This window comes from Pseudonaja textilis, chromosome 5, assembly GCF_049901715.1.
Source record: "Pseudonaja textilis isolate UNSWEBS1 chromosome 5, rPseTex1.2, whole genome shotgun sequence".
Lineage (NCBI taxonomy): Eukaryota > Metazoa > Chordata > Lepidosauria > Squamata > Elapidae > Pseudonaja > Pseudonaja textilis.
Genome location: NC_141994.1, coordinates 7,530,172 through 7,555,423, shown reverse-complemented (window position 1 = coordinate 7,555,423; position 25,252 = coordinate 7,530,172). Strand labels below are relative to the sequence as shown.

The window sequence follows — 25,252 nt, the reverse complement described above, 5'->3', positions numbered from 1 at the left end:
GTCGAGGAGAGCCGCATCTCTCCTCCTCAGCTGGCCAACTCCCTTTCCCGAAGGCAGTAAGAGCGGCGGTCAGAAATGGCTGCCTCAAAGAAGCACTCAACCGAATAAGAAAGTGCAGGAGGAAGTTAAGAAGTGAAAGTTTTGGCTGACCGGGATAAAAAGCAACAACTAAGGTACCCTGGAATTTAAATTTTATAAAAGATAACATCGCTCCCAAAGAAGAGTCGGAAGCAGCGAATGAAAGTGAAAAGGGAAAGTTTTTTTTTCTTCACTCTCCTTCCTCACATTGACAATGAAGAGAGCTGAATAAGAAATTGGAAAAATCCGCTTTGGCACCAATAGGTAATTAAACTGGAAATATCATTAAATGCCAAAGGGACAACAAAGATTTCTGAACACTAAAAAATCCTTTTCTTTTTTGCTATAAGTGGGAAGGGAGAGGAAAAGAATAAGGGCAGGATCTGGAAGGAGGAGTCTGCCTGGAATTCAAAAGAATCTAAAGTTAAATCTTAATAAGACTTCTAAAAGATACATTTTAACTGGAATTTTGCAACTAAATAGTAACCCCAGGAAGAGAAAGTGAAAAAAGAAGAAAGTGTTAAAAGAAACAGCTTATGTGTATTTGGATTGCTTGGTGACTTTGGGATTTCTGGAAATTATATTTGAATGACTAAAAACAATTGGGTGGTTGTTTAAAAAAATTCTACAATGGCATCACTTGTGGATGAACTGAAAATGGAATTTAAAAAATATAAAGAAGAGGAACAAGAAGGGAAGGGCTCCTTTGGCTCCATTTTTCAATTCTTAGAAATGGCGATTTGTGTCTACAAGAAACAACAAGAAAAGTTATCTCTTGAAAAAAACACCTTTGTGACAATCATGACCGGGATGACTGAGAATCTCCATAGATATGGGTCTGTGAAGCTAGTCAAAGAGAAATATAACCTAGAACTAAGTAGAAGTTTTCTGATAGTAAGAACAATTATTCTGTGAAATAGTTTGCCTCCTGGAATTGTTGATGTGCTTCTAAAATAGACTGGACAACCATTTAACTAGGACATTATAAGTCCCCTGCCAAAAACAAGAGATTGGTCTAGAATAGGGTGACTGGCAGCCCACGGGCCATATGAATCACGCGCAGGCCACACCCACCCAAGCTCTATAGAGGCAAAAAATGTTGCAATATATCGTGATGTCATGTGACATGATCGAATTTGACACCCTTGGTCTAGAAGATCACCGAGGTTCCTTTCAGCCCTATGATCCTATGAGATTCTTTTGTTATAGGTACATTTGATTCTTTCTGTTTGGTTTTGCTTGTATGTGCGTTATTTTTCTTTTATGGAGATTTTAGTTTGATTATATACTGTAGTAGAAAACTGATCTGCAATGAAGTAATGACGTGCTCTGAAATGTAAGAATGCAGGTAGAAATATTTTAGAAATTCTCATGGGAATAAGCAATATGTCAAAGAATGGAATTGAAATAAATGCTGTAAATGTTGATATCCAGGGAAAAATGATGAAAATTTTAAATGCTGAAGGTATATTTGTAGAAGTATTAAGATAGGGGTGTGATGCTTCCAGTTTGTAAGGCTTCAGCGGTGGCAGGAATCCGCGATCGTGCGCAGTTTCTGCTGCGCTCGCCGCTGGAGTGCCCCCAATCCAGCCGGATTTGGGGGCTAACAGTTACCCCATAGAGGTAACTGAAGATAGGGGAGATCCAGCAGGGGTCTGGGAGAATCACAATCCCCCTCCTCATCTGGTTTAACTCCCTTTTCCAAAGGCGGTGGAGTGGCGGTCAGCAATGGCCACCACAAAGAAGCTTGCATCCAGATAGGTATGTGCAGGAGGAAGCTGAAAAAGTGAAAGTTGACCGGGATAATAAGCAGCATTTAAATACCCTGGAATTTTAATTTCATCAAAGATACATCATTCCCAAAGAAGATTGGGGAAAGCGGCGGATAAAAGTTAAAAGGGAAAGTTTGTTTTTTCTCACTCTCCTTCCATACGGTGATAGCAGATAGAAATTGGAAAAACCCATTCTGGCACCAACAGGTAATTAAATTTGAAAGTTAAAGCCAAGGGGACATTAAAAATTTCTGAACATTGAAAAAGAAAAATATTTTTTACTCTTTGCTATAAGTGGGAAGGGAGAGGAAAAGAATTAACCATTAAGATTTTTTGCTGGAGGAGGCTGCTTGGAACTTATAAGACTAGAGTTAAATTGTAACAAGACTTCTAAAAGATACATTTTGGAACTTTGCAATTGAACTGTACCACAGGAAGAGAAAGTATAAAAAGAAGAAAGTGCTAAATGAAACAGACTGTGTGTATTTGGACTGCTTTGTGACTTTGGGACCTTTGGAAATTATTATTTGAAAGACTAAAAGCTTTTGGGTTGTTTTAAAAACTTTTTCACTATGGCATTATTTGTTGATGAACTGAAAATGGAATTTAAAAAGCTAAAAGAAGAGGAACAAGAAGGGAAGGGCTCTTCTGGATCTGTTTTTCATTTTTTAGAAATGGCGATTTCTACCTATCAGCAATTACAAGAACAAGAAGGCTGGGATGAAGAAGAAGAAGCCATCTTTAATGAACAAACAACTTTAGTTGGGGAAGAAAAGGGAAAGAGGGGAAAGAGAATGGAGAATTTAAGACTTTAAAAACAACCAAAAAAGGGAAAAATAAGGTGAAAAATCGATACAATGTCAGAAAGCAACAGAAAAGAGGAATACAGAAGAGGGTGGAGATTAAGAGGGTGGAGATCAAGAGACTGGGGAGTAAAAAGGCTAGATTGAAGAAGAAAGGAGGGGAAAAAAGGAAGAGAAGTTACAAAGGTTTGAAACAAGATGTACAGAAACAGGATTTATTCAGAGATAATGGGTAAAAATATAATTTTAAAAGAGATTCTGCAAAAGTACATAAGACTGTATTGTTGTATTTGTATTTGAAATAATGTTAGGAAACTGGAACATTATATGATTATAAAATGGGATAAAATGTTAAAAGGAATGTGTAAAATGCTTAAGATTTAATGATAGAGTTTAATTTGCTATAGATTATTGATTTAATTATATTATAAAATTATTATTTTCCTATTTTAAAATATAGTACATAGCTTTAGAATGTACTAAGCAGAATCACAATGAAAACTTTAAGTGTTAAATTTAGGGGAAAGATATAAAGGTGTCATACTTCAATCAGTGGTAGCAGCAGGAGCATCTGCCCGACCTCCCAAAGACTTCCGGCAGCTGCTTGCTTTCTCGCAGGCAGAGGTGGTAGTGGGGCCATGGAGCACCCACCCACACACACTCCAGCCCTCCTAAAGCACCTCCACAGACAGCAGCAGTGGCAGGAGCATTCAGCCATCCTCCCAAAACCTCCAGTGGCTGCTTGCTTTCTTGTGGGCAGAGGTGGTGGGGCTGTGGAGCACCCTCCACACACTCCAGCCCTCCCAAAGCACCTCCGGCGGCTGCTTGTTTTCTTGTGGGCAGTGGCGGGAGGGCAGGGTGGGTGGATGTCCCAGCCAGGGCTACACATGCGGTGCGCGATTTTCAGCAGCCCCTGCTGGGATACCCACCCATCCTTTCTACGCTGCGGCTGCCACGTAGTAGGGAAATCTGGGAAAGCACCATGTGGGATGGAGCCACGCCGGCTTAGCCAGCCAGCCGAGCCCAGGGATGGTAGAGAAGACCCAGAAAAGTCCAGGGATGGTAGGGAAGGCCCAGAAAAATCTGGAAATGGTGGGGGAGGGCCTAGCACAACTCACAGGCTTACCTATGAGCAGGAAGATCAAGGCTGCTCAGTTGGGGGGCAGGCACCACATGATAAGTCTATAATGGCAAGCCACGAGAGGGGACACAGAAGGGGAGGAGTGACTGGGTGGGGCAAGTGGCAGATGGGCAGGCAGGGTGGGCGGGGTGAGGGAGGATTGGGTGGGGCAAGCGAGGGAATGGAGACCAGGCAACCAGGTCAGGGACATGGCCAGCCAGATGTTGCAACCAGTTCAGAGACCCACACCAACTTCTTGCTACCAGTTCGCCCGATCCGGTGCGAACCGGCTGCACACCACCTCTGGACTGGATATATAAGTTAACATACATACGTTATTTGGGATTTGTATAGCAGAAAAAATACGTATGTAGATTTTGCTTTTGAAGATCCTGTGCCAGGGATACATAAAGACTTGGGAGCCATCAGACTTGGGGAGGATGTTTTTCCCATTTGGGGGGGATTTAGGAAAAGAACTATGGGACAAAATAGGGACTTTCAGTCTTGTAGAAGTTCAAGTAACCAATTAAGGGCCTTAATATCTCTGAGCCAGAGAATTGAGGATCTTGTTGAGTGTGATTTTGTTGAGTGTGCAAAAGAGCACATCTTAAACATTTCAAAGATTGAAATATTCATTGAACTTACAACAGTTTCCACACTCCTGCAATTTATAAATGTAATGCCCCAGGTAAACTGCTGGCAAGCTCCAGATGAACATTGTGTATACATTATACACACTGTGCCTTTTGTGAAATTCAAAGAGCCAGATAATGTTACAAGGAATTTAAATTTAGTTTTTAAAATATCAAAATACCACAATAGTGGGAGAGTATTTGATTTTTGTCATTTATCTAAAAATACTATATGTTTAGAAAAATTCAGCTGTTATACTACTATTATCCTAGGCACCTATATACAGTTTTGGAACATATGTTTATTATTATTCCTATAAAGAACTCCATGCAGAAAATGTACGTAATACTCCTCCTATTTTCCCCACATCGACCCTGAGAGTTGAATTGAGAGAGAGTGATGGGTCCAAAATCACTCAGCCATCTTTCATACCTAAAACGGTACAAAACTCAATCTTCTGGTGCGTAGGCTGGTGCCTGGCTTATTTTTCAGTACCTACTTCATTTATACTTTGCTTAGATAGAAAGTACACATTTTTTTTTTTTTGTCTAGGAACCATTTCTAGCCTGAACGATTGCTTAGCCTTGTTCTCAAACTAGATTATGTGTCTATCTCAAACTATAAAGCCCAACCTCACAATAACAACCTATCTTGCAGGATCCAATCTGAGTCAGTTACTGAGATCTTCTAGTCTTCTGAGTTTTGTAGGAGCCCGAGGGAACTTCTCACATTCTTGAAAGAGAAATTCTCTGAGGATCAACTTCAGGATTGGATCCTGAAATATTATGCTGGGACACGTCTATTTGCCTTCATCTATTGATTTCTTTTAAACATTTGTTTCCATTGCCTTTATTAAAGTGAAGAAAGATACTTGTGCTATCAGTAAGTAATGGTATTATTGTTCTAATGTAGGGGTCTCCACTTTTCTGGCTAAGGAATTCTGGGAATTAAAGTCCACAGGTCTTAAAGTTGCCAAGGTTGGAGATCCATGTTCTAATACCACCCCCCTCTCTGTACACTAGGCCCATATGTATATTGGGAGATCGAAGGAAGGTATACAAATTGCTAGGAGCTTCCTGCCAATTTTCCTATTCATATATTGAGTGTCCAGTTCACTGAAGAAAATAGATATAGTTTCCATTGTTGCTTAGCTTTCTTTGCATTCAGAACATCTGTCTTCCCCAGACATCATTGTAACAGCTGTTTGGGCTATGTAGGTTTTCTTTTCTTTCTTTAGCTCTTTACCCTATCCCGTTTCTTGTGAAGATGTGTTTGGTGCTCTTTTTTCAAGAGCACAAGAAAGTATTGAAATCAATCTGAGAATGTTTTCAGCTAGTCTTCTAGTGACCTAGCCATATTGTAGTCTTGAATCTGTTGTGTCTCTCCTCAACTGAGGACGAAAAAGAAGAGAGAGAAAAAAGCTTAATCTTGTGGGGTTACATAAAAGAAGGAATGCAGAACAAGGAAGAATTTCCTTTATGCTAGGCAGAACAGAATACACTGTGATGGCTGAAAGTGCCTGTGGGCATTTGGTCCCTATTGGTTCTCACACCGAATGCAGTGATGCCCACAGATAGACTCTATTGTTGTCAGTTAAATGGGATCATGACTGTCTGAAAGGTGTTTGAGAATGAACTGAAAATCATTTTCACAAGTGGATGATTACTTCTGCCACATGTTAACTGAACTCTATCAGAATGGCCCAGATTTTGAGACTGCTTTAATTGCTCTTTCAACCTTGACTTAGACTTCTTTTTAAGAAAGCCTTTTGTAGAACAGAACTGTAATGGGTATTGATTTTTTTTTCCTTTCTACCTTTTCTTCAACTGTGATAAATAAAAGCTTATAAAAAGTAAAGAATTCATTTTCAAGATGCAGATGGATTTTTTTTCCCCTTAAACAAAGAATAGACCCTACTTATGGAGTATGAACAAGTATTAACATTAGTCCCCCACGTACAGCATTGGTGGATTTTTTTAGGAGCCAGTAAATAATGATGCCCTATATTCACATTTAATAATAATTAATTGTCTCTCCTTCCCATCATAAACATCAAAGAGAAACAGGCAAACCTCATAGCATAGTCTTAAGTTCTATAAATCTTTGTCATATATATATATATATATATATATATATATATATATATATAAATATATTTCATTTAAATAAAGCATTCAAATAGATCTTTTTTTAAAAAAAAAGCACAATTCAAAATATTCTATCAGAACATTTTATTCATTATCTGTTTAACTAAATTAAAGATTTATTGAATCTTAGATAACTTTAAAACTAAAAAGAAGCCTTTTTCTCCATGATATCTTTTAGCAACTACAGAGAAAGTGGCCATGAGGATGGCTTTTTTTGTTTTTTTAAAGGAAGCACACTGGTTTTGTGGTTAAAGGGCAGCCTACGAGTTCTGTGAATTCTAGGTCTCTCTTGGGTATGAAAGCCAGTTGATAACTTTGGGCCAGTCACTCTTTCTCAGCCCAACCCAGCTAATGGGGCTGTTGTTCTGGAAAAAATAAAGGCAGGAAGATTAGCTAAGTTTGCCATCTTGAGTTTTATATATATATCAAAGGTGGGATAAAAATCTAATGATAACGATCACATTTAAAATTCTCTAGTGAGCAGAAAACATAACAGTTGAGCACATGTTCTGCTGCTTTCCTTGTTCACCCATTGAGCTAAACCACTAAAGTAGCTGCAGCAATAGATTACTCTAACTTCGACCCAGCCCAGGAACAATATGATTACCAGAAAGAAATGCATGTTTTGCTATATGACACTTCTGAATACTGTACACATGCCCAATGAATACTTTTTGAATTTGGAAAGTTCGATGACCAAGCAACTTAGTTTTTTACATTTGGCAAACTGAAAGTTCATCCCATTGCAATGCCTGTTGTCATGTATTTTTGCGTTTAGTTTCCTGTTTCATAAAGAAAGCAAACCACATCCAGAATGCCCACGGGCAATATTACAATCAAGTAAGAACTTCCCTACGGCAAACAGTGTTTTTGTAGAATCCAATTCGTTTTACCAGACATACAATAGGTGCTTATCTGACTCATCTTTAGCAAGCAGTACTAGTTCAGGCCTGTGCCAGTAGGCATGTATTTGTACCTTTTCTTTCATTACTTATTGCTGGGAATCTCAAACTATGTGGTGCTGCAAGTCAGAAAATGGGAAACCTGAGACTTCCTCCTTCTAAACAAACCCTGTGATTAATATACCAACCACACTCAAATTTAAATTTCCAGGCAGGGGGTTGATTTTTTTTTTAAGTTATACCTCAAATGTTCTTCTATCTTCCCTGCTAGTCCAATTTGGATATGCACATTACAGGAACACAGAGGTACATTCCTATACCTCCCTTCCTATAGGAGCAAGTCCTGGTAGGAAAATTTATAAAGATAGTCTCTCTCCCACCTTCCCTCTCTCTCACGTTGGTATACCTGCATTAGAAGTTGCACTATAGCTTTCTTTTGTTTTCCACTTCATGTAATTTAATAAAATTTAATCTAAAGGTCTCAACATCCTAGAGAAGGGGTCACCAAACTTTTGGACCTCAGGGACCACCAAACTCATAATTTTAAATCCCGGAGACCACTAGTATGAATTTTGACTGACAGTGGCTTGCTGATATTGGAAGAGAGAGAGGGAGGGAGGGAGGGAGGGAAACAGAGAGAGAGAGAGAGAGAGATCTGATCTAACCTCTCTCTCTCCCTCCCCCCCCTCTCTCTCTCTCACACACACACATACACACACACACAGAGGCAGGGGTGGGATTCAAATTTTTTAACAACCGGTTCTGTGGGCATGGCCTAATTTGTGGGTGTGGCTTGATTGTCATGTGACTGGCTGGGCATGGCATGTATGTAAATATTATAAATATTTATATAGATATTGATTTTTTCATAAGAAAAGAGCAACTTTTACCCCAAATCAGGCAAAGCAGGCAGGCAGATTGAGTTGCTCAGAGAATCACAGATTCACTTAGAGATATCTCTGTTTCTGCCATCGGCTATCTGAGTCTGTACGGAATAATAGAACCTTCAGTCCTAAGGGAGGTTTGGCTCTGCTTAAAAGCTGAGCCAAAGATCCAAAGACTAGCTAGAAAGCAAGAAATGCAACCATTTCCTGCTTTCTAGCTAATCTAAATCTCCCAACACAGCAGAACAGCTGATGGTCAGGAAAAGAAAAAAGAAAAATAGCAAGCTGTTCTGCTGTGCTGGGAGCAGGCAAGTTTGCCAGGTAAGGGGTGAGTGGGCAGGACAGCCTTGTGTTCCTGTGTACCCTGAATTAATTGCTCTGGGGGTGACATTTCTCTGCAGACCACCGAAATTTTCTTGTGGACCACCAGTGGGCTGTGGCCCACCGGTTGGTGACCGGAGTCCTAGAGGTTGTAAGTCACCCACCCCTGTTTTAGGTATATGTTTTGTCATAATGAAGCATATCCATAGACTGGATGAACTTTATAACCTCTTTTTAGAAGATAAGCATTATAGAACTATTTAGATAGACTGTTATATTAAGAGAGACTGATACAGATCATGTACTCTGTGAATTAATGGCTTAGCACAATACAATAATTCAAGTACTATTTAATCAACAAATTCTTGGCTATAGAGCTCTAAGCAGAGTGATTAAGTGCGTGTGTGTGTCTGTGTCTGTGTGTGTATATACACACACATACACGCACAAATAGAATAACTATATTTCACAAAATGAGTCAGAGTTTGCTGAAAAATGCAGTGCATTTGAGGGCAAAACATGCTTTAGAAATATGTAGTATTAAGTTCCAAAGCAGAGAAAAATTATTTGGATCCAGTGCAGGTATCTTCATACTATCTGTTGGTGCTTTTTGGGCTCATCCAGTAGAAGCAAGTTGAGGAGGAAGCATCAGAATATTGATGTACGGTTATATCCTTTTGCCATCTTCATAACAATTGTTTAACTCAACTACGTATTTTCTTGAGATCCTGCGAATATGCTTCAGTTAACAATCTACTCTAATGTTTGTTCTCAGATTTTGTTATATATCAGCCACAAAACCTTAGTAAGCTATCTTTAGTTCTTGGCTTTTTCAACCTGTGATCTTCTAGGTATATTGAGATTGCCCTTTCTAGAAGTCTTTGGGGTTGTAGCCCCAACAATTCTGCATGGCCCCAGAATGGAGAAGATTGATTGAAAATTCAATAACATTCCTGAAACACCATATGAACTGTTGTGGATCGAGGAAATGAGAGGCTTAGACCAGAGCATAGTTGGAACAAGCTTTATTCTGAGAATAAAGGGTCGTCGCGTCTGCTTGCTAACAGGCAGACTTGCCAGCGAACGACAACTGGCTCAACCCGACAGCCGGCTTTTATAGCCGACTGTCAAATGGAGCCAGCCAATGGGAGCTGCTGGTGCTCCCGCTTAAAGAACGGACCTGGTTGGAAACCCCAACCGGTCCCAAAGACATAACATGAACTATGAGCTGAAAAACCTCCATTTCAAATCTTGCCTCTGCTATAAGCTAATAGGATTGCTGTAGTTTCTAAATCTCAGTTTTCTTGAGGAATATACAGTATAATACTTACCTTTCAAGACGGTTTTCAATTATGACTAAGATGATCTATGTTCATGCCCCAGTGGTGGGCTGCAACTGGTTTAACAACCAGTTCTGTGAGTGCGCGCTTCATTTCATTGGAAGATTTTTAATTGAGAATGTTTTGTCTTTACATTTAACAGGTATTTGTATGCCCTTGGACAAAAAGTTTGGAAAAGGTGGAAAAAGCGCTACTTTGTTCTTGTGCAGGTTAGTGATGTTTCATTTTAGCATCATTTCAAGAGATGCTGTTAAAGCAATCAACTCGTAATATATATAGCATAGTGTACAAGCAGTATGTGTATTTGTATTTGTATCAATTTGTATTTTGGAATTTAGAAATGTGCAATTCAGTTTGTAGAAATATTTTTAATGCTTATTTCAGCCACACAGTTCCCATGCACACAACCTTTTGCAGTAATCTCATTATTTATGCATTTAAGTTTCCTAATAGAACTCGTTTACAAAATCCTGAATTTCTTTCTAGAATATATTCAGAAAAAACAAGTGTATAAATGTTCACCTTCAATCAAGACTTTGCAGCACTTTGGATTCAATTCCAAAACGGTGCTTCAGAGTGTGCAAGAATATAAATCTAGCATTAACCTGCAATTAATTAAACCAATTCTGTGTTTTATGAATGCTACATTTGCAATTCTCATTTTGAAGTTATCAATAGTTCTAGTCAGTGATAGATTTTCTCCTTTGAATCTGTGCTGCAATTTGGGAACTATTTATTGTACCCGGTTTAAAAACAAAACAAAACTCCTCAACACACCCAGATAGAGAATATAGCTCAATGATTGTTCACACTTCCAAACATTGGTAGTATGAATTATTTTAGCTGTCTTTCTCATGAAGAATTTCCCATGGAGATCTGAGCACATAAGATCATAGGGTGCAGTGAGCACAAACATACTAGCAAAAATCTTGAATTTCCACAAAGCTAATTTGTTATGGTAACCTCTGTTAAAATGTATAGAGCCATTTAATACATGCAGGCATACATTTGGTACAGACATCAATAGTTAGGACAGGGAGAATAGAGTAAGATTGTTTATATCAGCCCATCCCTATCACTCTCTTGCAAGTGAAGAGACAGCCATTCATTAGTTACAGCACTCTGTTGGGCTTCCTCAACATCCCTTCAGCTAACAAATCTATGAAACGTCAGAGGAATGACCTCAGAGAAAGCTAAAGCTACATCCCTAAAATTCTGCAATATAACGTTGGGTCTTTTCCTAAAATATTCTGGCTGGCAGATGAATGGATTCAAGCAACTTGTTATGGCAAGGTAATGGCAATGAGAGTTCATTTCTTAGCTGCGTTTCTCCATGCTGGCAGGGAAAATACCCTTCATAATGTATTATCCCATTCCCAGTGATCTTTCAGAACATGGTGGAGGAATTTCACCACATATTTTTGTCCAATTTCCACAACTGCTTTGTAAATTAAAAATTAGCTTTTGTCCCTCCCTGTTGCCACAGACATAATGTGTGCTTTTCAGTGATGAATGCAAGAATGGTACCTTTTGTTTTTTGGCAGATATACATATACATACACACACACACACACACACACACACATGTGTGTATGTATGTATGTATGTGTGTGTGTATATATATATATATATTACAAAAAGAACAATGTGAACATAATACATTAAAAGAGCACAGGTATAATCTAGTGATTTTATCTAATACGTAGGAAATTAAGAACATTAAATTTCATTTGTAGTATTTGTGATAATTGGCAAAGCTATGTTATCCACAAAAACTACTACCTACAGTTTTCTGTCAGACACAGATTGATAGAATTATGCATAAACTAAATAGAATTCATATAAGCATAGATCAGCACACTGTATGTGATGTTTTATTACAAGTCACTTTTGAACTCATATTGATATCTGTCCATTTGTAATCTTAACTTGAGATTTCAGGTCTCTATTTCTTCTTCAGTGGTTTAAACTTTTGTTTTCTCTTTCTCAGAAAAGCTTAGACAGGGCCCAGGCAGTCTTATCTAGTTGAAAGAGATCTCCATTCCCCCAGTTCCACGCACATAAGTGTGCACAAAGTTGTTGACGTTGTTTCCTTCACTTGCAGTCTGAAGTGTACAATCCAATTGACCGCTTTGGCTTTATGAATAGACTTAGTGTAGAATGCCTACAAAGAATAGTACTGACAGATGGGCATTTTGCCATCTCTCTCAGAATTCCTGCACTGTTGACACTGCAGGAGTTGTGCTAAATGTAAGTTTTATCTTTATTTTCAGGGTTATTAAGTGGCAGATAAACTGTGGGGTTACATAATGTATAACCCCATCGAGCAACTTTAAAAAGCCATTTAGATCAGTTAGCATTAAATGGTTTAATTTGTCTACCTAACCTTTTGTCTGATTATGGTGACCACGTTGCATTTTTTTGAAACCTTATACCTGACTACAGTCATCAAAAACTTTGTAGTTCAATGCAAATGTCATATTCAAAAGTATTACCTTTCTCAGCAATGACACAGAATTGAAGAGCCAATCATTTTATGGATACCTTTCCTAACTTTTTTTTCTGGAGTTGTAAAGTGTGCCCAAAAGCTTCACTGGGCACACCAGCATCTCATATGGCCCCTCCAGAATCCCCCAAGTGGGTGAATCCAAACATTTCTGTCTTATGTGCAGTGGGGAGTAAATTTTATGCAAAGATTATCTGCTTACGATATTGCATGAGAACATTCTCCCAGCTATGGGGGAAAATAGAGCCTGCTATCTTTAACCATTGCTGAAATACACACTGTGTGAAGCCTGATATGACCTACAAATTTTTGTGTACTTTAGGTTTCAAGGTAAATGTATGTGTATTACTGTTAGTTGGAAGGACATGCAGTGTTCAAGGTAGATGAACAAATGCCCTACATATACCTTTTTAAATATATATTGATGGAAATGTACAGAATGATTGAATTTTCAATTTAGCATTGTTTCTCAAAATGGCTACTGGTGATAGTCGGATAAAAGGGTGGTTTTATTTTTCAGATTATGACTTCACAATTGTTGCACAATGATTGCTGTAGACCTGTAGCATAGAAGTAGATTAGTGATACTATCCTGATATCTAAGTGTATTTTGTAAATTTTGTTGTTGTGAATTTCAAGTTGTTAATTGTACAGTTAACATATTTCTCCGAAGCCACTTGGTAGATTATTTATATTTCCCATTGTTAGCAGCTAGTTTATTGCCCATGTCCCACTGAATGTCAATAAAACATGATATAGTGAAGTATAGCTAATTCATGGCTTCTTTTTATCTTTCACCCAGGTTAGCCAATATACATTTGCCATGTGCAGCTACAGAGAGAAAAAATCAGAGCCTCAGGAGTTAATGCAACTTGAAGGATACACTGTGGATTATACAGCACCCCATCCAGGTATTCTGCAAAATGAGTTCAAATGTCCGATTGCAGAGAAATTAGGAAACGGTGTTTGTTTTGTCTTTTCATAAAATCCTATCAAGTAAGTAGGTAGATAGGAAGAGAGAAAAGGACTATTTTAGGCCAGGAGACATTTTTACATCATATTCTATCCTATCAGAAACATCTCCATCTCATTGTAGATCTGAGTTGCCAGGCTATACATTATTTTAATGCTATTAGACGCATTGATATCATGAACTTATATAATTGAAAAGAAATATTTCCTTTAAAGATGAGAATGAGGTTTTGATTCTGATTTTATAGTGTTTTTCCTCCTGAAAGATATAAAATGCAAAGTGGATGGATCTGTGAAAATGGTACCGCTACCAAGTAACCAGTTTTGTATAATGACTAACATAGAATTTTTTCCCCTATGCTTTCTTTAGCAAGAACTCACACAACCTGTTAAAAAGTGCTTATGGACAGAAAAGTAGGCTAACTAGAGAAATTTTTTTAAGTGAGAGCACAATGTAGTAATATACATGCAAGGATCAAAGTGTCATTTTGATTATTTGTCTACATATCTAACACAAAAGTAAAGCTGTAATTACAAACTTTTTAGATTTTAACTGTGCCTTTAATTATGTTTTTATTAATTTAGTCACTTCAAGTTCTCTTTTTAGATTGAAAGGTAGACTATAAATCCAGTTATTAGTTAAGGAGGTAGGGGAAAGAGAAAACTTAATTTCATATCAATTAACTTGACTGAATCCTGAGTTCTAAATCTGCAGGCCTTCAAGATGGTCAGATGTTCTTCAATGCTGTCAAAGAAGGTGACATAGTGATATTTGCCAGTGATGATGAACAAGATCGGATCCTGTGGGTACAAGCAATGTATAGAGCTACTGGTCAATCTTACAAGCCGGTTCCTGTAGGTCAACCACAGAAGATGAATCCAAAAGGAAGCAATACCCACACAGATTTATCACAGAGTAAGTTTATATTGTTTTTAATTTATGGGATTTTAATTGCATAATTCATCAGCATTTAACTTGATAGTTCTTGAAAATTTATATTATTAATAACCATTTAAAAACCTGACTTGTAGCTCATTATTGCTGTTGTGTTATTTTTTTTAAAATATGTAATTGGTATCATTAAAATTCAGTACACATTCTCATGGAAAGAAAATTACTTTTCTTGCAGGGTTTATGCTGATTTTATAACCAATAGATTTAATCAGATATTCATGACTTAGCTGCATCATTGTTTTGATGAAATAATATTGAACAAGAAAAGCACAAGATTACATCCCTTCATAAATTCTCATTGGAGGAAATTTTCCAATTCTCCTCCTGGCCAGGAATTTGAAGCTGTAAACTCTGGGAAGAGGACCCAGTGGGATAATTGACATCAAAGGATACTTTACCTGCAGCTAACCAGATGTGAGGCTATGCTAGTAAAGCTGGATTCTAAAGACAGTGTGGAAAATTGGACTCTAAATACAAGATAGGAATTCAAATGTACTGCTTTCATTACTGAAGTCTCCAGCTATCCCTTTTAGGAAAAGTTGGGGAGAAAATGGTTCAGGCTGCATCAATATGCCAATTATGCCCAACTATATATCTTGTCCCTTGACCAAATTATTGGCGCTGTCAAATTGCTGTCCGGAAGCCTAACACCATCTAAGTTTGTATAAGGAAGAAAAGTTAAGGCTTACTTCCAGCAAAAGATAGTGGATTTGAAGCCCAGCTACTTATTCCTCCATTAATTCTAACAGATTCAGTTTGCAATTTTGGTCCTTCAAGCTTCTGTAGCAATAGGGCCTTCACTCAGTTCCATCTAGTGCAGCAAGATTTTCCTAGCTGGCATTAATTACTGTTACTGTTATACTCATGCTTTACTTACCTCTTGACTGGACTACTGCAATGGGCTTCACGTGGGACTGCTATTGAAACTGCAGCTGATCCAGAATACTGCAGCTCAAATACTCAATGTGCTCAAATACTCAATAATATTCAAATAATGGATGTAACACCTTTATTCAGAGACCATCATTAGTTGCCACTTGGCTTGGGGGTGCTCCTATTCTCTGAAATTGCACACCACCAGATCTGCAGCTGGTTCTTTGGGGCTTATAAAAGCTAGTTAAAACCTGATTGTTCATCAAGCAAGAAAAGTTGGTTTGCTGTAATTGCCTTTTGGTCAGGAAAGTGGGTTAATTTTCACTACTACTGATTTTTTTTTCAGTGATTACTGCCAGTTTCATAGGAGTATTTCTAGTAGTTCTTTCATTCAATATATGATTTTATCAACTTTATGGCAATTGAAGTGGCTCATAATAATTAACTTTTTGAGCTGGTAATATAATAGAATCAATCAATCACAACACTTTTGGCTGAAAGTAATAGCCAGAAAGTAAGCATATAGTGGCATTTCAACCCTGTTCGCTAACTAATTCCTATTTAATAATACCTCTTTCTATTGTAATTTGCAAATAATATATTTTCCTGAATTTATGCCATCCTTTTATGTTTTTTTGCTTACTTTGTGTTTAGCAATACTTTATGTCACGATTTCAGTTTATTTAAAACCGTACTTGTGAAAGATGATGCCACTCACATTTATGCTTATTGATTTCCTCATACAAATGATACCAACTTTTAAAAGTTGAAAATGAGAGACAGCCTGAGGAATGGCATGCCTCGTTACGTTCTCCAAACTTACCGTAAAGAAATATTGGCTGCTTTCTCCTAAGGGTAGGAAGAGACATGCATTCCTTAAGTATAAAATGTGACAGTAAAACATGTGGTCCTGTTTGGCAGGTATCATCCTGAGGGTTACTATCATTTTCCTTGTCGCCTTGCTGCATCCCACCTATGTCTAGTTGCTTGACAATAGCTACAGGATAATTTTCTGTTTTATCAAAAATTCCCTTTCCATTGTACTTCCTGTAATTGTCTCTTGACTGAACATAGTACAGGTGGGGGATCATCAACATAGCCATCCCTTGTTGATTTATTCCAATGGCAGAAATGCAGCAAAGATGACTCTTCTGTTTTAATAAAACATTCTAATGGTTGTTTTTCTGCTTCCTTTGTATTATATGAAGACAGCTAAGGAAAATAACAATAACTTTATAAACTATTTCCCATCTCTACTTCACAATTTCCTTTACAATTTTAACTGAACAGTATCCCCTAAGAAAAAAAACCTAAGTTTGGATAAGATTCTTTCTGCTCTTGTTAGGAATAGCAAACTGCTCATATTTATCCAAATGAAGCTCCAGATCAGTTACCACAGGGTAGTGCAGCCATGTGGCATCAATTTATGTTGACACAACTCTACTATAAGTACAAGGGGTCTATGCTCCAAATAACTAAGGTTTTAATAGTGTAGCACCAGGGGTGGGATCCTACCGGTTCGGGCCGATTCAGGAGATCCAGATGTTAATTTTACATCCAATTTGGCAAACCGGTGGTTCTGAAGTACAGCTGGCCGCACCCTGCCCTTCCCCTTCTAGGAGTACTCAAGAGGCCTGTCTGGCTCTCAAGTGTATGACGGCCTCCTAGGAGCAAAAGGGGCATGTGGGGGGTCCAGTGCCACGCCCCACCATCCTGTTTTTGCTCTCAGGAGGCTCCAGGGAGGCTTGCTAGGCCTTCCTGCAGCCTCCTGGGAGCATCCAGCCATCCACTATGCCTGGATTCAGTGTTTAGCCCAGGGGTAGTCAACCTTTTTATACCTACTGCCCACTTTTGTATCTCTGCTAGTAGTAAAATTTTCTCTAACCGCCCACCGGTTCCACAGTAGTGGTGATTTATAAAATAGGGGACAAAACCCCTACCGCCCACCATGAAAGCTGGAACGCCCTTAGTGGGCGGTAGGGGCCAGAATGACTACCACTGGTTTAGCCAAAAGAACATTTGGAGCTAATACAGTTTATTTCTGCCTTGGGAATGTTGTAGGTTAACAAATCTATGCAGTCTCCCAAAACTGTTGGAGCCAATCCTCTTTCTTTATTCCATATCCTCCTCTTCAAAACTAGAAGTTGCTCTGCTTTTTCAGGCCAGGCTTAGCGTGGTAAGCTCAGAGTGAATTTTGTAGAGAATAGCTTACCTTTAGGTCTCTCATTCATTGGCTCAATTTCAGAGCCTGCATTACACAATTTCCAAAGCATAATTCAGACCATTCAGCAGTTTGCCCAGCTGCTGCCTTCATTACTTCTACTGCTGTCATAACTTTTATGGAGTCCAATGGCCTTTTAAATTTGACAACAAGCAAAAAACAAAGTAAATATTTCTCACAAATATTTTCCCTCTTCCACTTTGTGGTTCGATATTTAACATACAAAATTATGTGCTGTGTTATTATTCAGGCAGTTTGCAAACTTGTGCTTTTTGTTGTTGCAAGGCAACTCTTTAATTTGAAGATGGTGGTAAATTCTTGGTAATAAAATGGCAAGTAGAAAGGGTCACGTCTACTTGCCATTTAGAAAGGGTTAGAAAGAATGAGAAGGTTAGCCTTTGCTTTGTTTCCAACCTCCTTTTCTTGACTCGGTCTTCATAAAAAGAAGGTTTGCAATTGAAGCCATATGTGTTAAAAAAAAATTCTTTCTGCTTAAGTACAAGTATGCAAAAAGTTTCAAGATTAATCCAAGATTTTTAATGACTTTAAATATCTGGGTGGTTGTACTCAGGTTTAAGTCAGAGGTCTTCAAACTTGGCGACTTGTGGACTTGTGGATGCTGGCTGGAGAATTCTGAGAGTTGAAGTGCTAAAGTTGAAGTCTTAAAGTTGCCAAGCTTGGGGACCCCTGATTTAAGTAGAAAGAGATGAAAAGAGGAAAATATACCATGAATAGCATAGGGATGCATGGTAGCTCTCCTTTCTTTCTTTCTTTCTTTCTTTCTTTCTTTCTTTCTTTCTTTCTTTCTTTCTTTCTTTCTTTCTTTCTTTCTCTTAAAAGGAAGAAGAAAAAGAAAGAGGGAGGGAAGGGAGAAAGAAAGGAAAGAAAGAAAGAAAGAAAGAAAGAAAGAAAGAGAAAGAAAGAAAGAAAGAAAGAGAAAAGGAAGGGAGAAAGAAGGAAGAGAAAGGAATGTGAATGAGATATGGATGAATGGATGAATGGAATAATGGACGGAGGGAGGGAGGGAGGTAGAGAAAGAAAAAGGAGAGGAAGGAAGGACCACAAACCCTGGCACCAGACACAGCTTCAGAGGATGCTTTGAAACAGCACAGCAAACAAGGGCTGGAAGGGACCTCCGAGGTCATTTAGTCCAACCCTGCTTCAAGGGCATTGTTAAAGTGAGTTTCTATCTTTTTACCCACCCACTCACATGATCACCAAGACGCATCCAGCTGGTCACGTGACCACCAAGCCACACACACAAATTAGGCCACAGAACCGGTTGTTTCAGAAATTTGAATCCTACCCCTGTGTGGCACTATGTAGTAAGTAAACTTGTTTTCAGAAAAGTTAATCAACATCCATAACATGATTTGCATTTCTTCTTTTTAAGAGATAAGGAATGATAAAATGAAATATCAAGGCTGCAAATTATGTTGAAATATCTTTATCTAATTTATATGCATGATAAGGAGAAAGAAAAAACAACATTGTCTTTTTTGTCCTTTTCTGTATCTTCAGATGATTATAGTAAGCCGTAAGGTAACAATTTTTCCCATATCCTTTGCTAATCAGAAATGCTTTACATATATGAAATTAGTAGCAAACTGCTATATATGCTACATCACAATTTGGTTTTAAAATGTCAATCTAGTTAAAACTAATTCAAATCCCTTCCTACATCAGGAGATTCTTAGACCATGTAGTTATATATAAAATTTATATTTTTTTATGCTTGGGGATTAAATACAGTCATTTAATTACAGACATGAATATATCTTAGAACATGAGGAGTGGAACTTCCGGTTTGCAGGGCTTCAGCGGCAGGCAGGAATCCGCGATCGTGTATGGTTTCTGCCTGGGCTGGCTTCGGGGCTAAGCCACCCTGTAGAGGTGGTGAAGAGGGGGGAGAGCCAGCAGGGTCGAGGAGAGCCGCATCTCTCCTCCTCAGCTGGTCAAACTCCCTTTCCCGAAGGCAGTAGGAGCGGCGGTCAGAAATGGCCACCTCAAAGAAGCACTCAACCGGATAAGAAAGTGCAGGAGGAAGTTAAGAAGTGAAAGTTTTGGCTGACCGGGATAGGAAGCAACAACTAAGGTATCCTGGAATTTAAATTTTATAAAAGATAACATCGCTCCCAAAGAAGAGTCAGAAGCAGCGAATGAAAGTGAAAAGGGAAAGTTGTTTTTTTTTTTTCACTCTCCTTCCTTACGTTGACAGCAAAGAGAGATGAATGAGAAATCAGAAAAATCCGCTTTGGCACCAATAGGTAATTAAACTGGAAATATAATTAAAGGGACAATAAAGATTTCTGAACATTGAAAAATCCTTTTTTTTTTTTTTTTTTGCTATAAGTGGGAAGGAAGGGGAAAAGAATAAGGGCAGGATCTGGAAGGAGGAGTCTGCCTGGAATTCAAAAGAATCTAAAGTTAAATCTTAATAAGACTTCTAAAAGATACATTTGAACTGGAACTTTGCAACTAAATAGTAACCCCAGGAAGAGAAAGTGAAAAAAGAAGAAAGTGTTAAAAGAAACAGCTTGTGTGTATTTAGATTGCTTAGTGACTTTGGGATTTCTGGAAATTATATTTGAATGACTAAAAACAATGGCATCACTTGTGGATGAACTGAAAATGGAAATTAAAAAATATAAAGAAGAGGAACAAGAAGGGAAGGGCTCTTTTGGCTCCGTTTTTCAATTCTTAGAAATGGCGATCTGTACCTATGAGAAACTACAAGAAAAGACTGTGTAACAAGAAGATTGGGACAAAGAAGAAGCCATCTTTAATGAACAAGTAACTTTATCTGGGAAAGAAAGGGGAAAGGGGGGGAAAAAGAATGGAGAATTTAAGACCTAAAAAAACAGCCAAAAAAGGGAAAAATAATGTGAAAAATGGCTATAATGTTAGAAAGCAACAGAAAAGGGGAACACAGAAGAGGGAAATGGAGGTGGAGAGACAAGGGGGTAAAAAGGGGAGAGAGAAGAAGCAAGGGAGGAAGGAAGGGAAAAGAAGTTACAAAGTTTTGGAGAAAGATGTAAAGAAACAGGACTTATTCAGAGATAATGGGTGAAAATTTAACTGAAAAAGCGATTCTGCAAAGCTACATAAGATTGTATTGTTATATTTGTATTAGAAACAATGTTAGAAAATTGGAAACAACATATGATTAAAAAGTGGGATAAAATAGTCAGTGTAATTCATTGAAACTTTTGTGAACAAAATAAATGAAATGAAATGAAATAAATGAGAGAATTGAATTAGGAAGGAATGGGAACATTTTAATTACTCAATGTTTTATAAAATATAAGTGAAGTGAGGGGGAATTGATTATGGAAAGTTTATAATTGTTCCCATAGAAGTATGATACCTATTTGAAAAGTAATGTGTAAAATGTTTAAGATTTAAATGAATATTAATATTAACGATAGAATTGAATTGGTATGGATTGTTGTTTTAATTATATTATATATTCATAATTTTTTCTTTTTTTTAAATATAGTGTGTAGTTTTACAATGTACCAAGCAGAATCTGAACGGAAGTTATGTATTATATTAAGTGTTATAATTTTAGGAGAAAGATATAAAGGCATCATACTCCAATCAGTGATTACAGGAGAACTTTTGTTTAATGAGAAAAGATAATAGACAGCTGAAACAGGACAGACAAAGAATATAAGTATAATGATCTGAATTGAGATGAAATAAAATAAAATTAAGAAAGTTAAAAGAGGGGAGAAGCTATATAGAAAATGTAGAACGGTAATAAGATATGGAATGGTATATAAAAATGAGCATGAACTTGAATTTGTGTCTGTACGAAGAGATGTAACCCGGGATCAAGCTGCTTTCAAAAAAGATGTTTTATGTTTTATGTTTTGTTTGTTTATGTTTGTTTTTAAAAAATAAATAATTTTTTTTTAAAAAAAAAGAACATGAGGAGTGAGGGAAGTATTGTTTCAAGAACTCTGTAAAAATTTGCTCCTGTTATCTGTAGATGATAATCTCATAGCATAAACTATCAATGTGTTATCACACAGTTTATTTGTTATACTTACCTTGTTAAATCTGTCACATGAATGTGACTCTTGCTTTGACAATGCAGAGCAAGTGATATGAATTAGTTTCTGCATCTTTTCAGGATATGATGCTGTAGATCCTTCAGTTTGAATTAAATAATTCTTCCATCTGCAAATGCATCTGAAAGTTGGACTTGACATGGATCAATATGATCTGGGGCTAAATTTCTAAATGTGACTGATTATGTTAGCATCATGCCCACAGATCAATATGGAGTCTTATTATGAACCTAACTCTAGAATTGGGTTTAATCAATAAACTTTTGTCTCCTTTTTATAGAAATTTTAGGTTTGTAGCACAGTTTTCAAGAATATATTGAGAATATATCCTTTCTGGTAACAAACATTAAAAACCTCTATATTTGAAATTAAAAGAACAAAGAAGAGCAAAGACCTTATTGTAAGGGTCAAGTCAATTTTTTAGTTGATAGTGGCCTGTTCACTTCCAATATTGTGTACAAAATCAAAGTGAGCTAATGTGCTAATGCATAACTAGTCCTTTTGGCAATGGTAAGGCTTTTTCTGTCTATACTTTATAGCAACTTGCATTGAGGATTTTGACAAAACATACCATTAACGAAAGAATCACTAGATTGTGTCTTTTGATAAACCCGCGGGGTTCAAAGGCGTTGAAAGATGCAATCTCTGAACAACAATAAATTCAGATGTTTGATTGAGGTGCCATTTAAAATGGCATTTTATATATCATTTACACAAAGAAATATTGTTTCCAGTTTCATTACTCTCGTTCTGGAAGGCTGAAAGAGCTCTTTGCCATTACTACTTTATATTTGTTTCTTTAAAAGCTGCATATAAAAAGCAAAAGACTAGAAATGACCCTATGTGTTCATTTCTGCTCTAGTTTGATGTTTAGGAAATGGGCTTCCAGCTATCTTCCATTGCTGCTTTCCTCTGAGATGAGTATCTTCTTCATGCAAAGACATGTTGGTGTTTTAAATAAACCAAAACTTCTGTATTCTTAGTATCTTGTTAAAACAGACCTCTCATAGTTAGTGTTGGCAAAACTTTCTAAAATTTTAGATCATCATTGTAGAGAAAACTTTGCAGTGGGCAATATATGAAAATAATATTGAAAATATGTGCGTGTGAATATTTTGTTATCTATATGTGTGAGAATTTAAAGCATAAAAATGCCCCAAAATATGTGTATCTCTTTATGTATCTAATCTGTGTGTATAGATTACACACATATACACACATATGTGTGTTTCTTTTGCATGAAATGTTATATCGTTGTCACTTGCTTAGATTCTACTTGTGGAAGGATTTTTAAAGAACTGGTGAGACTTGGAAAAGAAGACAGGTTCTAATTAAAGCTGTTCTCCCAATAAAATTTAAGCCAGTTTTAAAGTGAATAGTCTATATCAAAGTATTATTTTTACCTTTCTACAATCAGATGCAGATCATGCACAAAAACATGACATGGATGAGTTTATTTCTGCTAATCCTTGCACATTTGACCATGCGGCACTCTTTAGAGTACTACAGAGACAGACCTTGGATCACCGACTGAATGATTCCTATTCTTGTTTGGTGAGTAAAAAGGCTGGAATAAAAGAAGTGACAGAAAAGAAAAAACCGAGAAATAGTTACTGCAAAGTGGTCTTTTCTTCTAGACACATTTAATAACTATGCGTGAGGTTAGTATAAAGCATTTCAATCGATTGGCTTCAAATTTGAAAATTATACATTTTCAGGCTACTGCTGTGCCACTCAATAGAAGAGAAAAGATTCAAACTGACTCTGAACTATGGTTTATCAGCTCTTCTAGGGAGGGCTGAATAAAAGCAGAAGGCTTTAATAAATATAGAACCCTCCGTGGTAGGATTTGCTAACACCTGTACAGGCATTTTAAGGTACAAATCCAGCTTGCCAGATGTCAAGCATTATGTCATCTATCTGGTAATTTTCTCCTCCTTTATGGACTGAGAAGAGAAAAGAAATGAATAGAACCGAAACCACAGGGGGAGAAAGATTTATTGCACTTGTATTCAGCTGAGTCAAGGTTAGCTTTATAAGCTTAAATCCTGAATGAGTTACTTACCCCTCTAGAGGCAATCGGTGTCATTTCTTTTCTTTGTTTATTTTATTTTATTTTATTTTTGCTTTCAAATGAGCAAATAGAACATTTAAAGAGTGATGTTGCAATCATGAAGATGGCTAATTGAGAAAAGCTTGAAGAAAAAAAAATGTAAAAACTGAGGTGCAATTCTTCAGTTCGGCTGCTGATTCCCTTTGTTTATTTATAGCTGTAATATATTTTATTACTGTCACAGAACAAAATATGAGATCATACTCTAGGAAAAGTCTTTATATATCAAAATGATAAAATAAGAATTGTACAACAAAAGTAATAGCTTTCACGGAAAAAGCAGGAGCTGGTATCTTGAAAAACATAATGTGTTGTGAGATCTAATCCATTAAACTGACTGATAATTCTCTGATTTAGGCATGCCATAGTCTTGTATCTCTTGTACTGATAATTTTCTTTTAATTTATAAATTACTAATCACACAAGTATAAAGACAAAGCATTATAGAACAACAAATGTAGGTTTGCTATTCTTTAAATGCATACTTTTAAAGAAAAGTGGCTTTATTATATATCTTGAGACATGCTTGACAGAACTAGCACTTGATATTTTTAAAATATTTAAAGATGAGTTGGTATGTATAGAATATTGTCCATTCCGTTATGGGCTGTAATGACATATATAAAAAGCCATGCTCTGTTGACTCCCTCCCCCATGCACTGAATGTGAAGTGTGGTGGTGTATACAGCATACTAAGGCAAGTGGGCGTAGGGAATAGGCTTACTTGCTGCAGCAGGAAAGAATTAGGGAAATGTAGACTATTAGAGACTGCTTTATATTGATTAAGACCATCATTTTACCTAATTTATTGTATACTTATTTACTGTAACTCCCCAATCGTTCAGATAGGTACCTTTTTCAATGCTACTTCAGATAACAAGGTTGTTCTAGCATAGTAACGCAAATGCTTTGCATTGTAGCTCTTCTCTTTATTAGTAACATTTGAAGCTAAGTATGGTGTGGGTGTGGAGAAGGTTGTTTCTGTGACCCCCCACATCATTTTGTCATCAGTGTAGATAGTTGGAAATTTGAGGCCCATGGAAACCTGGAGAAACATCAGCTAATTTGAAGTAGAAATTCTTCTCTAACATGCATTTAGAAAGAATATTTTAATTTCCTTCTTTTCAATCTGCATATGCTGAAAATAACTTTAAATAAAGAGTCTCTTGCATCTTGATAAATTGAATGAAAGTAGCTACCTGCATTATTTCTTTGCACAAGAAAAGAAGCCTAATGTGAAAGAAGTAGATTTAAACACAAACTGATTAAAACCATAAGCTTTGCTGAAGTATCTTTCCTCAACTCCCTGATAAGGAACAGAAAACTTATAAGCAACTATAAAACATTACATGATTACCATAATATTATCCAACTAAAAACTCGATTTTCTGTTGTGCCAGCAGAGCTACAAATTTGGGGTAGGGGAAGATACAAATTAAGACTCATATGACAAAATGGACATTCTAGTGATAGAGCTTTTCAGATGTAGCTTTTCCTGCATTCAGTCTCAAGCACTTTCAGAGAGAAATGAAAAAA

At 37.0% G+C, this 25,252-nt stretch overlaps 1 protein-coding gene across 18 annotated transcripts in view; it reads left to right on the top strand.

The window, feature by feature from the left end:
* CADPS2 (calcium dependent secretion activator 2) overlaps positions 1–25,252 on the top strand; it is a 334,568-nt gene that overhangs the window by 180,791 nt on the left and 128,525 nt on the right. For all 18 annotated transcript variants that reach the window (XM_087934097.1, XM_087934094.1, XM_087934093.1 and 15 more), the window contains 4 exons: positions 10,143–10,209; positions 13,309–13,417; positions 14,194–14,394; positions 23,021–23,157. In XM_087934097.1, the coding sequence (XP_087790223.1) occupies positions 10,143–10,209; positions 13,309–13,417; positions 14,194–14,394; positions 23,021–23,157 (514 nt within the window). The remainder of the gene's footprint in view (positions 1–10,142; positions 10,210–13,308; positions 13,418–14,193; positions 14,395–23,020; positions 23,158–25,252) is intronic.